This window comes from Oncorhynchus gorbuscha, linkage group LG03, assembly GCF_021184085.1.
Source record: "Oncorhynchus gorbuscha isolate QuinsamMale2020 ecotype Even-year linkage group LG03, OgorEven_v1.0, whole genome shotgun sequence".
Taxonomy (NCBI): Eukaryota; Metazoa; Chordata; class Actinopteri; order Salmoniformes; family Salmonidae; genus Oncorhynchus; species Oncorhynchus gorbuscha.
In genome coordinates, this window is record NC_060175.1 from 85,845,966 (window position 1) to 85,860,873 (window position 14,908).

At 42.9% G+C, this 14,908-nt stretch overlaps 1 protein-coding gene across 1 annotated transcript; it reads right to left on the reverse strand.

Moving 5' to 3' along the window:
• Nucleotides 1–761: 761 nt before the first annotated feature.
• Nucleotides 762–4,814, reverse strand: LOC124022477 (urotensin-2-like). Its single transcript, XM_046337398.1, has 4 exons — nucleotides 2,358–4,814; nucleotides 1,856–1,981; nucleotides 1,719–1,762; nucleotides 762–1,598 (listed from the first exon to the last, which is right to left on the reverse strand). Exons 1-4 carry the CDS (start codon nucleotides 2,467–2,469, stop codon nucleotides 1,485–1,487), a joined length of 396 nt encoding a protein of 131 aa, XP_046193354.1. The 5' UTR covers nucleotides 2,470–4,814; the 3' UTR covers nucleotides 762–1,484.
• Between the last annotated feature and the right edge of the window lie 10,094 nt (nucleotides 4,815–14,908).

The following is a 14,908-nucleotide window of genomic DNA, read 5'->3' on the forward strand; positions in this document are numbered from 1 at the left end:
CATTCTAACTCTCTGTCCTAACTCTCCCTCTCCTTCTAACTCTCTCTCTCCTTCTAACTCTCTCTCTCCTTCCAACTCTCTCTCTCCTAACTCTCTCTCTCCTTCTAACTCTCTCTCTCCTTCTAACTCTCTCTCTCCCTCTAACTCTCTCTCTCCCTCTAACTCTCTCTCTCCTAACTCTCTCCTAACTCTCTCCTTCTAACTCTCACTCTCTTCTAACTCTCTCTCCTAACTCTCTCTCCTCTCTCTGCTTCCTTCTAACTCTCTCTCTCCTAACTCTCTCTCTCTCATTCTAACCCTCTCTCTCCTTCTAAATCTCTCTCTCCCTCTCTCTCTCTTTCTAACTCTCTCTCTCTCCTTCTAACTCTCTCTCTCCCCCTCTCTCTGTCATAACTCTCTCTCTCCTTCTAACTCTCTCTCTCCTAACTCTCTCTTTCCTTCTAACTCTCTCTCCTAACTCTCTCTCATTCTAACTCTCTCTCTCCTTCTAAATCTCTCTCTCCTAACTCTCTCTCTCCTTCTAACTCTCTCTCTCCTTCTAACTCTCTCTCTCCTTCTAACTCTCTCTCTCCTTCTAACTCTCTCCTACCTCTCTCTCTCTCTCTCTCTCTCTCTCTCTCCTTCTAACTCTCTTTCCTTCGAACTCTCTCTCCTTCAAACTCTCTCTCCTTCAAACTCTCTCTCGCTCACAATCTCTCTCTCCTCCCCCTCCCTTCTTCCCTTCACCTCTCTACTTTCCGTTGTCCAGAAAGTCTAATACAAAGTATCTGCCTGCTTTTCCAATGGAGCGGATGAATGGTGTCCGCGGTTGATGGACTGTCTTACAAAACAATGAGATTATACCACAGTATCATTTTCTGACAAATTTGATCTGCCAAATGTCTGCTTCTCAGACCTACAGTGAACAGTACGACTCCTTTGCATGTCTTCTACAATGAATCCCATCCCCTTATGACTCAAATAAAGACTGTAGACATTATATTATGTTCTTCATGTGATCTTTTTGCGTGAAGAGATGTCAATGTTTATTTTATCACAGACTGCATAAATGCATTTGGTAGTTCAATGAATTATTCCCCTGGGACCAGACGTCCAACGGAGAGCTTTTCCAAGTAGAACATTTGATTTGTATTTAATATACAGCACAGCCATTTAGTTGTTCATGCAGGTCATGTTTGCTCAGTAACATTAAACAGTGAACATTTTAAACACACAGGTGGGACAGGGATAAAAACAAAATAGTCTGCATACTGTAACATATATCAACCTGTGGGATATCCATTCAGTCCATCCCTGTCTGTGTGTAGTGTCCTTATGTGTGTGTGTTTTCCTGTGTGTGAATGTACAGTATGCATGCATGTACATATGTGCGCATGTGTATGCTTTGTTGTGTGCAAGAGAGGGGTTGTGTCTCAGTACAAGCCACATCTCTTCATCATAATGCATATGGTGTGAATGTATTTCTCTATGGACACTTGACTGGTTTAGACACAGTACTTCCAGAAGCACTCTGAGGCAACTCCTCTTTTCCTGGACTGCTTCCTGATGCCAAAGAAGCGGCTGAAGGGGTTGAGGTGACTCTGTTTCTCCAGCCACTCCTGAAACAGAGAACAATTACCGCTGTAGTAGTTCATGCTTCCTGGAACCGCTACTCCCAAAACAAAATGTGACAGTAGCTTAATATATGCTTCTTATCATCATTTAGTTTAAAAACTCACATCTCTCTTCATCTGCCTTTTGAGTAGTCCAGCTGCACTGAGACCTAAGAGAGACAAAGGGTGAGAGAGAATATGTTGTGATACTTCTCTTGGTGTAACTGTTTAGGCACAATACCAACTAGTTTGTGTGATCTCACCATCTCTGCTGAGATCTCCAGACAGTAGGGGTGAGTATCTGAGTCCAGGGCCAACTTGGGGAAGATACGTCAGCTCAGAGAAAGACAGCTCGTCTGGACTACCTGCTCCTCCATCCTCCACGGATACTGAACACAGTGAAAACACAGTCAACACTTAGAATTGTGTTTATCTTAATCCAACCATGGGGATTAATGAGAAATAACTTAAGTAGCAGCGACACTTTGATAGTGTAAAGTGTATGGAACAATGTCACCATAATCAAACTGCATATTACACATTCAATATTAACACTGCTTCAGTTCTCAGACACAATCACAAGTTGACAGATCAACTAGGTCTCAAAGAAACTATACCAGAACAAAAGGTCACTGATTACAATATGTTTGTTATTTATCCTCAAGATTGAAATGTAATTCAAACTCACACAGGCCTTAGTTACATCTGTGAATATTGAACTACCCTGCCAAATAACCTCAACTATTGGGTGGATCTGGTACTCACCAGGACCTGGGTAGGGCATCTCTGCAGAGTCTGTGATGGGATGTGCCAATAGCGGTCCAGTGGCTACCAGCAGGAAGGTCCACGATAGGAGCAGGTTAAACATCATCTCCATGGGCCTGTTGTGTCTGAGTCTTCTGGGTGGGTGATGGGTGCTCCTGAGGTCTGGAGAGGGTTATCTTCTCTCTGCTCTCTCCCCCAAAGGGTTATATACCCCATGTACTGCCCCCACTCCACCCCATGTCACCACAATAGGGTGACACTACCATAGGTCCATCTGATGTCACAAACACTCTCTCTGTGTGTGATACATCAACATCCAGTCACTCAGGTGAGTTATAGGGAACTATAAAACGGACCGTGGGTCGTGGGTCTACGTGTCGGGGGCAAAGATGTGCTTTATGGTCCCGGCGGGTTGATTGACTAGTTTAACTGAATCGGTAAATCGGGTTTGCCCAGGTGTTTAGAATGCCCTGCTCATCTGCCTGTGGAGGGGGACCAGGTGGAGAGACTAGGGCACAGAATTGACTGTTTATTTTATGAATTAATTAACCTGCTACGTGACTTCACTTTCATTAAATCAACCAACTCACTGCGTGACTTACAGGCTTTATGGAATAGCATTTATCTCCCTCACCTCGACTACCCATCCAAACACATGACTCCCTGGTCACAGTACAATATGATTTTGTTGTTTTACATAATTCATTGAAAGCAGTTAGTTGGGCGTTATATCCTGTAGCCTAATAGGTCATACACCCTACGTGAGGATGGAGGTGTTTATGAATATTAGTCAGTGTTACTCCTCTGGAGCAGGTGTCAGGCTGTCTCACGGTGGATAATTTGGACTATTCCTCAGTTGCATTGGGGTTGATGTAGAAATGTATGCATGCTGTTCTTACATTAAATCACATAACACACGTAACATTATCCCTGATATCAATTGTGATATTCATCCTACAATACAATGTTGGGCATGAAATGGTCCATTAAGTCAGCAGAAGGAAATGAGATTTGAAGTTATGGAGATCCAGGTAACTGCCAAAATAAAGGAAACACCAACACACATGGTCTTAATGGGGCGTGGGGCACCACGAGTCAGAACAGCTTCAATGCGTCTTGGCATGGATTCTACAAGTCTTTGGAACTCTATTGGAGGGAGGTGACACTATCGTGATATGGTGACTGAGACGGCCATTACATTTGAGTAATTTAGCAGACGCTCTTATCCAGTCTGACTTAGAGTCAGTGCATTCCTGAAGATATCACGGTGGGACAACCACATATCACAGTCGTAGTAAGCACACTTGTCCTCAATAAAGTAGCTACTGTATGTGCAAAATGGTTTAGGATTATTGTGATTATTTCTTTTGGGGAGGGCGCATATGGCTTACATCGTTTCCATGCTCATCAAACCATTCAGTGACCACTCGTGCCCTGTGGATGAGGGCATTGTCATCCTATGGGTCACCAAAATAATAGCCAGAGTAATGGCCTGCCCAGCATTTTTATGCATGGGCATGATGGGATATTAATTGCCTAATTAACTCAGGAACCACACCTGAATGGAAGCACAGGCTTTGAATCAACTTTGTATCCCTCATTTACTTAAGTGTTTCCATTATTTTGCAGTTACCTGTCTATAAAGTATTTATTTACAGCTCCAGAAGGCCCCTTGGCTCAGATGACATTTGAAGTCAGTTTAAGACAGTGTAGGATTTGCCATGGGTCATTAATTGATGCTCAAACTGCTCAATGGCCAAGCTTGTTCTAGCAAGACGTTATATTTGGGAATTTCACTTTTGCCTAGCCCTGCTATAAACCCTCCTATTTGTATTTATTATGGATCCTAAATAGGCCAAAAAGCAGGCAGATGTAGTCATTGGCTGAGACTCTAAAGACAGACGGGGTGTGTTCATAGAAGGTAACATTTTGCAACAAAAGTACGTCACCATTTGCAATTGTTTATTTAATTAACAGAGGTCTCTGACATCAGTCCCATGGTCTCTCCTATGATAATGTTTATTTAATTCACAGAGGTCTCTGAAATCAGTCCCATGGTCTCTCCTATGATAATGTTTATTTAATTAACAGAGGTCTCTGACATCAGTCCCATGGTCTCCTATGATAATGTTTATTTAATTCACAGAGGTCTCTGACATCAGTCCCATGGTCTCTCCTATGATAATGTTTATTTAATTAACAGAGGTCTCTGACATCAGTCCCATGGTCTCTCCTATGATAATGTTTATTTAATTCACAGAGGTCTCTGACATCAGTCCCATGGTCTCTCCTATGATAATGTTTATTTAATTAACAGAGGTCTCTGACATCAGTCCCATGGTCTCTCCTATGATAATGTTTATTTAATTCACAGAGGTCTCTGACATCAGTCCCATGGTCTCTCGTATGATAATGTTTATTTAATTAACAGAGGTCTCTGACATCAGTCCCATGGTCTCCTATGATAATGATTTAGGTCTCTGACATCAGTCCCATGGTCTCTCCTATGATATTTTATTTTTACAGATTCATCAGACTGTTTTAGTCGAGGGTCATCTGATTAATTTAATTTTTATGGGTTTAAAGAGCATGTTTTAATATAGTATTTAGTTGAAATTGAAATTATTTGTTCTCAGGACTCCAACCGAGCTGATTTAAAAGAGATTTAGTAGAGAGATTTCAGAATGTTGAAAAGGGTATAGCATTTATAAAAGAGTACTCAATAATCAGAGGTGGCTGATGATGGTGTGGGAGACAAAAAACAGCAGGAGGGAAGGATGAGAACAAGTGTCACACCTCCAAAATATTTTTTTTACAATTATTTTCTATCAGGATATGGTACATTATCTGTCAGGATACAAATGGAGCTAAGTACTATGTTTGTTTTTATATCTATAAACAATGCACATTCATGTATATTTGATGCATATAACTACCTGCTCGTTCCTAAACAGTTCACCCTAAATGTATGGGTGTAGCTGACTTTTGGCCTTGTGTGCCACACACAACTCTTGCCAGAGACAGAAGAGGAAGTGAGACACCCCACTCGCTGTTTTTTTTCTTCAATGAAAGGTAATGAACTAAGTAGACCGGACCCAGCTGCTACTGAATTGGTGTCTACACACCCAGTGGCAAACAGCCTTGGTGAACTATCTACCATCATCGCACATGCCACTGGCTTGTTGTCACCCATGTCATCCCATGGCCACTGGCTTGTTGTCACCCATGTCATCCCATGGCCACTGGCTTGTTGTCACCCATGTCATCCCATGGCCACAGCTTGTTGTCACCCATGTCATCCCATGGCCACAGCTTGTTGTCACCCATGTCATCCCATGGCCACAGCTTGTTGTCACCCATGTCATCGCATGGCCACAGCTTGTTGTCACCCATGTCATCCCATGGCCACAGCTTGTTGTCACCCATGTCATCCCATAGCCACAGCTTGTTGTCACCCATGTCATCCCATGGCCACAGCTTGTTGTCACCCATGTCATCCCATGGCCACAGCTTGTTGTTTTTAAATGGCACCAGCAGATGGCAGAAAATGCCTAGTAATTCAAGTAACCATTTAACTTAATTGCATTAAAATATAAATGTTAGTTTACATTTGAACTTGTGGAAAGGTTTTTAAAATATACAAATGTAAAGTCGTTTTGTCAAGTATCAGATGTACTGTAGGCTACATGATACACACACAATCACGTTTTATTAGACTATGTAGGTTACATATTGTAATGAAACAGCAGGGAGCAGGTCTCGAACCCTCGACCTTATAGCCCGAGGTCCTGCGCACTATAGACTGTGCTGAAAAAGCATGCTCATGCTGCAGAGTCGATTTCCACTCTTATAAACCCAGGGTCGTCACACTATGTAGCACTACTGCCTATGGGGGGTGATTCATGCCAGAAGTAAGCCTTGTGAAGCTACTGATACCTCTCACCAAGTCACCTAACATCTTCCGAGCGTCATAAAATAACGCCATGAATTAACATGGACTGTCAATGGAGACAAGTTTGTTTCTAAGGCGTCAAACTGCCGACGCTTCACGTCACGTGACACGTCATGTAGACGTATTGTTCAGGTTGCGTAATGTCTCTCCTATGATGTCTCTGATCAGTCCCATGGTCTCCTATGATAATGTTTATTTAATTAACACTGACACGTCATGTACACGTATTGTTCAGGTTGCGTAATGTGTCACGTACACGTCACGTAGACGTATTGTTCAGGTTGCGTAATGTGACACGTCACGTAGACATATTGTTCAGGTTGCGTAATGTGACACGTCATGTAGACGTATTGTTCAGGTTAATGTTTATTTATGTGACAGTCGTCATGTAGACGTATTGTTCAGGTTGCGTAATGTGTCACTGACACGTCATGTAGACGTATTGTTCAGGTTGCGTAATGTGTCACGTCATGTAGACGTATTGTTCAGGTTGCGTAATGTGACACGTCATGTAGACGTATTGTTCAGGTTACGTAATGTGTCACTGACACGTCACGTAGACGTATTGTTCAGGTTGCGTAATGTGTCACTGACACGTCATGTAGACGTATTGTTCAGGTTGCGTAATGTGTCACTGACACGTCACGTAGACGTATTGTTCAGGTTGCGTAATGTGACACGTCATGTAGACGTATTGTTCAGGTTGCGTAAAAGAGATATTTGAATAAAGAGTACTCAATAATCAGAGGTGGCTGTGAGAACAAGTGTCACACCTCCAAAATATTTTTTTTTTACAATTATTTTCTATCAGGATATGGTACATTATCTGTCAGGATACAAATGGAGCTAAGTACTATGTCACTGACACGTCACGTAGACGTATTGTTCAGGCTGCGTAATGTGACACGTCACGTAGACGTATTGTTCAGGTTGCGTAATGTGTCACGTCATGTAGATGTATTGTTCAGGTTGCGTAATGTGTCACGTCACGTAGACGTATTGTTCAGGTTGCGTAATGTGACACGTCACGTAGACGTATTGTTCAGGTTGCGTAATGTGTCACTGACACGTCACGTAGACGTATTGTTCAGGTTGCGTAATGTGTCACTGACACATCATGTAGACGTATTGTTCAGGTTGCGTAATGTGTCACTGATACGTCGCGTAGACGTATTGTTCAGGTTGCGTAATGTGTCACTGACACGTCACGTAGACGTATTGTTCAGGTTGCGTAATGTGTCACTGACACGTCATGTAGACGTATTGTTCAGGTTACGCAATGTGTCACGTACACGTCATGTAGACGTATTGTTCAGGTTGCGTAATGTGTCACTGACACGTCACGTAGACGTATTGTTCAGGTTGCGTAATGTGACACTTCATGTAGACGTATTGTTCAGGTTGCGTAATGTGTCACTGACACGTCATGTAGACGTATTGTTCAGGTTGCGTAATGTGTCACTGACACGTCATGTAGATGTATTGTTCAGGTTGCGTAATGTGTCACTGACACGTCATGTAGACGTATTGTTCAGGTTGCGTAATGTGTCACTGACACGTCATGTAGACGTATTGTTCAGGTTGCGTAATGTGACGTCACGTTGTTCAGGTTGCGTAATGGGACACGACGTATTGTTCAGGTTGCGTAATGTGTCACTGACACGTCACGTAGACGTATTGTTCAGGTTGCGTAATGTGTCACTGACACGTCATGTAGACGTATTGTTCAGGTTGCGTAATGTGTCACTGACACGTCACGTAGACGTATTGTTCAGGTTGCGTAATGTGACACTTCATGTAGACGTATTGTTCAGGTTGTGTAATGTGTCACTGACACGTCACGTAGACGTATTGTTCAGGTTGCGTAATGTGTCACTGACACGTCACGTAGACGTATTGTTCAGGTTGCGTAATGTGTCACTGACACGTCACGTAGACGTATTGTTCAGGCTGCGTAATGTGACACGTCACGTAGACGTATTGTTCAGGTTGCGTAATGTGTCACGTCATGTAGACGTATTGTTCAGGTTGCGTAATGTGTCAGGTCATGTAGACGTATTGTTCAGGTTGCGTAATGTGTCACTGACACGTCTTGTAGACGTATTGTTCAGGTTGCGTAATGTGACACGTCATGTAGACGTATTGTTCAGGTTGCGTAATGTGTCACTGACACGTCATGTAGACGTATTGTTCAGGTTGCGTAATGTGTCACTGACACGTCACGTAGACGTATTGTTCAGGTTGCGTAATGTGTCACTGACACATCATGTAGACGTATTGTTCAGGTTGCGTAATGTGTCACTGACATGTCACGTAGACGTATTGTTCAGGTTGCGTAATGTGTCACTGACACGTCACGTAGACGTATTGTTCAGGTTGCGTAATGTGTCACTGACACGTCACGTAGACGTATTGTTCAGGTTGCGTAATGTGTCACTGACACGTCACGTAGACGTATTGTTCAGGTTGCGTAATGTGTCACGTCACGTAGACGTATTGTTCAGGTTGCGTAATGTGTCACTGACACGTCACGTAGACGTATTGTTCAGGTTGCGTAATGTGTCACGTCATGTAGACGTATTGTTCAGGTTGCGTAATGTGTCACGTCATGTAGACGTATTGTTCAGGTTGCGTAATGTGACACGTCATGTAGACGTATTGTTCAGGTTACGTAATGTGTCACGTCATGTAGACGTATTGTTCAGGTTGCGTAATGTGTCACTGACACGTCACGTAGACGTATTGTTCAGGTTGCGTAATGTGTCACTGACACGTCACGTAGACGTATTGTTCAGGTTGCGTAATGTGACACGTCATGTAGACGTATTGTTCAGGTTGCGTAATGGGTCACTGTTCAGGTTGCACGTCATGTAGACGTATTGTTCAGGTTGTGTATTGTGACACGTCATGTAGACGTATTGTTCAGGTTGCGTAATGTGTCACTGACACGTCTTGTAGACGTATTGTTCAGGTTGCGTAATGTGTCACTGACACGTCATGTAGACGTATTGTTCAGGTTGCGTAATGTGTCACGTACACGTCACGTAGACGTATTGTTCAGGTTGCGTAATGTGACACGTCATGTAGACGTATTGTTCAGTTTGCGTAATGTGTCACTGACACGTCATGTAGACGTATTGTTCAGGTTGCGTAATGTGACACGTCTTGTAGACGTATTGTTCAGGTTGCGTAATGTGACACGTCATGTAGACGTATTGTTCAGGTTGCGTAATGTGTCACTGACACGTCACGTAGACGTATTGTTCAGGTTGCGTAATGTGTCACGTCACGTAGATGTATTGTTCAGGTTGCGTAATGTGTCACTGACACGTCACGTAGACGTATTGTTCAGGTTGCGTAATGTGTCACGTCATGTAGACGTATTGTTCAGGTTGCGTAATGTGTCACGTCATGTAGACGTATTGTTCAGGTTGCGTAATGTGACACGTCATGTAGACGTATTGTTCAGGTTGCGTAATGTGTCACGTCATGTAGACGTATTGTTCAGGTTGCGTAATGTGTCACTGACACGTCACGTAGACGTATTGTTCAGGTTGCGTAATGTGTCACGTCATGTAGACGTATTGTTCAGGTTGCGTAATGTGACACGTCATGTAGACGTATTGTTCAGGTTGCGTAATGGGTCACTGACACGTCATGTAGACGTATTGTTCAGGTTGTGTAATGTGACACGTCATGTAGACGTATTGTTCAGGTTGCGTAATGTGTCACTGACACGTCTTGTAGACGTATTGTTCAGGTTGCGTAATGTGTCACTGACACGTCATGTAGACGTATTGTTCAGGTTGCGTAATGTGTCACGTACACGTCACATAGACGTATTGTTCAGGTTGCGTAATGTGACACGTCATGTAGACGTATTGTTCAGTTTGCGTAATGTGTCACTGACACGTCATGTAGACGTATTGTTCAGGTTGCGTAATGTGACACGTCTTGTAGACGTATTGTTCAGGTTGCGTAATGTGACACGTCATGGTTCAGGTTGCGTAATGTGTCACTGACACGTCACGTAGACGTATTGTTCAGGTTGCGTAATGTGTCACGTCATGTAGACGTATTGTTCAGGTTGCGTAATGTGTCACGTCATGTAGACGTATTGTTCAGGTTGCGTAATGTGACATGTCATGTAGACGTATTGTTCAGGTTGCGTAATGTGTCACGTCATGTAGACGTATTGTTCAGGTTGCGTAATGTGTCACTGACACCTCAGTTTTCATGTAAGAGTATTATGAATGATCTTACCATGAACGCCTTAAAAACTTCTACATGTGTTACGTGCTAATTTAAGTAGGCATATCAACACATTTCATTTGTTGATTTTGCTAAAATAGGACTGTCACCTCAATGCAAAAATGATTAGGCTCCTTGATATCGCAGCCACCATTACTGTGTCGATATGCCTATTTTTCGCATCATATAAACACATGGGCTTATTGGAAGCCTAGTGGTTTGAGGGCCAGTAACTAAAAGGTTGCTGGATTGAATCCCAAAGCTACAAGATAAACTTTTTTGTAATTTGACCCGAGCAAGGCAGTTAACCCACTGTTCCCCAGGCGACAAAAACGTGGATTTTGATTAAGGCAGCCCCTTACACCTCTCTGATTCAGAGGAGTTGGGTTAAATACGGAAGACACATTTCAGTTGAATGCATTCAGTTGTACAACTGACTAGGTAGACCCCTTTCGTTTTCTTTGTTGGAGGTAGCCTAGGGTTGCGGTCCAAACACTTAAAAGACACACCCAAATTCAGTGGACAGTGGACGTGTCATGACGTCTAATGAGTATATACTTACAGGGCAAGGGGCGAGAGGAAGGAATGATTTTTAAATGGACCACCCTTGGCCATCAAATTGTGTTTTCAGCCACCAGTAGCTTGTGGGTGCTTTATATGTGCTACAGTCAATTATGAATGCATGTCTACTTGTATTATATATATAATTATTAATATACTCCTACTGAATAATAGCTAGCAAATGAATTAGCTAACCAACGTTAGCCTGCCTAGCTGGAACTTCTGAAGGAAGATGTTTTATTTCTACTCTATCCAAAAGATAACCAAACAAAAACATATTTACTTTTTACGTAGTAGCAACATTTCTAACTTATTTGCATTCGTTTTTACTTACACTTGTATGTTGACTTCTCCATTGATGTTGTTTTTAAGTTTCCTCTTACTTTTCTTAGCGGATGTACAATCGTCACAATTTGAATTATGGGGAGTTTCAGCCTCTGGAGTGAGACGGTTAAAATGAGGTCTGAGGGGTTTACATTACATTCCCTTGCTTGGCGAATCATTTGGACCACCCACCAAGATGGAGACGGGGATTCCCCAGAGGGCATAAGGCGAGGGTAAGTGGACGAGTGTGTGTCTTTTAAGTGTTTGGAACGTAATCTAGGTCTCTAGTGGTGCATTCAAAACATCCGACTTCAGTGCGATCAAGACAACTGGGAACTCTGAAAAAAACAAAGTCAGACTGGGATTTTTGTTTTGACCAGTCATCCAACTCGGAATCTCTGGCATCTTTCTCTGAAAATCACTGAGGTCATGATTTGACCTCGTTTCCCTCCCCCACTTCCCAGTTTACCGGATTAAGACACAATCAGTCACCATGCAATCCTTCGTCTATACATTTCTGTAGATATGTTTTATGGTTAAAAGCAGGGTTTGAGTTGAGGGGCTATGTGAGGATATAGACCTTGTTATAGACTTGCAAAAAGCATATGGTACCACTTGTTTGCCAAGCCATAGGAAAAACAACAGTCCAGATTTTATAAAGCGATCTCGGCTATAACAATGATAAACTCCACGATTATTTCCGCAGTCTACTAGTTTATCAAAGGTCTTGCGCAGACTAAACATCACAGGAAAATGGGAATGGTTTATTAAATGCTCTGCAATGTAGAGCTATGCCTAATGCAAAATATCCAAAAGTTAGAAAAGTTAGTCGGTTTGGGTCTATGAATCAATCAAACAATTTAACAGATAAAAACATGTATTATTCAGGAGAATCCCATTGAATCAGGCTATTCATTTCAGTGCAGTTGCGTTCTTAGGCATATCCTTAGACTCAACGGAACCTGATGAAGCCTGAACATTTAAGCTGTTTGTCATTGATTTAGTCCAAAATTGCCGACCTATATTTAATCTGGAGTTGACAAACAAAAGCCTGACTAGGATCCTGACTTTCCCCCACGTCATATTACCAATTAGGGTAAATGTATTCCTATTAATTTGCATAGGCTAACCATTGCGATTTAATGTTATTTACCATCTTCTGCTTTTTATGAATAAACAGGCATCAGGGTAAACATGACATCATTTCAATGCCCCCCCTTCCCACCTCCCCACACACACACACACACACACACACACACACACACACACACACACACACACACACACACACACACACACACACACACACACACACACACACACACACACACACACACACACACACACATTAATACGTAGAATGTATGCACACATGACTGTAAGTCGCTTTGGATAAAAGCGTCTGCTAAATGGCATATATTATATTAATGTTACTTACCTTACAGATCACAAAGTGAGCTATTTTCCACCCATTCATATGCAAATGAATTTCATTCATACACTGGCTTGTCTGGCTGACATGTTTTCATTTTAAACAGGCATTCCCTTACCTACACTGAAAACATTTTTGTCCTCAATTATGATTAAAATAATAATCTCATTAGTACCCCCTTGTGGTTGAATATATATCTATTGTATGTCTTTTGATACAATTAATAATGTTGAACTGACAAATACCATCAAGGGATATGTTACAATTTACAACAACATGCACCTTATGAAACAGCTGTGAAAACCAATTTATCAATATTTTAGATTTAAATACATAACCATTGATATTATTTTGGTACATGTGTATAAATTTACATTCAGATTTTTTGTACACTCACATAGCAATCGTAGACTGAAATACAGAATTATAGTGTGTGGAATAGGGAGGAGGTGGGTATTGTGTGGATGGGAAGTTCAGCCTGTCACTTGTTTTTCAACAGGTAGTGGACTCAAAGAGGGAAACTGCAAAGTCCAGGCGCTGCTGCCCTCTTTGTTCTGAGTGTTTGCAGTGCTAGTGTTTTTAGCTAATCTGTGTATCTCATATTATGTTCCCAGTATGATAGTTGTCTTGCTCTTTCTTAGCAGATAATGACAACTTGACATAACAGTAGCTGTAGATGATGTAATGAAAAGTTGGAGGGTGGTTGGTAATGGAGGACATCAGGTGGATCCATGTCTGGGTGTTGGGCAGCACCCCTAGGTCCTGGAGAACAGGTAATGGAGGACATCAGGTGGATCCATGTCTGGGTGTTGGGCAGCACCCCTAGGTCCTGGAGAACAGGTAATGGAGGACATCAGGTGGATCCATGTCTGGGTGTTGGGCAGCACCCCTAGGTCCTGGAGAACAGGTAATGGAGGACATCAGGTGGATCCATGTCTGGGTGTTGGGCAGAACCCCTAGGTCCTGGAGAACAGGTAATGGAGGACATCAGGTGGATCCATGTCTGGGTGTTGGGCAGCACCCCTAGGTCCTGGAGAACAGGTAATGGAGGACATCAGGTGGATCCATGTCTGGGTGTTGGGCAGCACCCCTAGGTCCTGGAGAACAGGTAATGGAGGACATCAGGTGGATCCATGTCTTGGTGTTGGGCAGCAGCCCTAGGTCCTGGAGAACAGGTAATGGAGGACATCAGGTGGATCCATGTATGGGTGTTGGGCAGCACCCCTAGGTCCTGGAGAACAGGTAATGGAGGACATCAGGTGGATCCATGTCTGGGTGTTGGGCAGCACCCCTAGGTCCTGGAGAACAGGTAATGGAGGACATCAGGTGGATCCATGTCTTGGTGTTGGGCAGAACCCCTAGGTCCTGGAGAACAGGTAATGGAGGACATCAGGTGGATCCATGTCTTGGTGTTGGGCAGCAGCCCTAGGTCCTGGAGAACAGGTAATGGAGGACATCAGGTGGATCCATGTCTTGGTGTTGGGCAGCACCCCTAGGTCCTGGAGAACAGGTAATGGAGGACATCAGGTGGATCCATGTCTTGGTGTTGGGCAGCAGCCCTAGGTCTTGGAGAACAGGTAATGGAGGACATCAGGTGGATCCATGTCTGGGTGTTGGGCAGCAGCCCTAGGTCCTGGAGAACAGGAGCACAGTAAAGGGAACAGGGGAGGAGACAGACGTAAACAAGCAAACACACAGGTTGAATGATTCAGGTATGTAAAAATAGTTATTTCATTATTTACTTTAACTGTTTGATTAGACATGGATTAATGTTAACGGCAGACAGAAAATAAAGGATACCTTTCTAATTGTTGATGTCAGTGGGGTTGGGAAGGGATAGTCCTTGGGAAAGGTAGAGAGATGAGTTGTGAGAGAAACTCCAGGGTGGTGTCATACACCTTAACAACTTAACAGTACCTACCTGAAAGTGGTGGTTACTTAACATGACCCAGTGGTTAAAAGTTTTCTCCTTTGGTGACAGCCAAAGAACCCTGTTGGAACCCCTTTCTCAGAGTGTACTCAACACGTTTA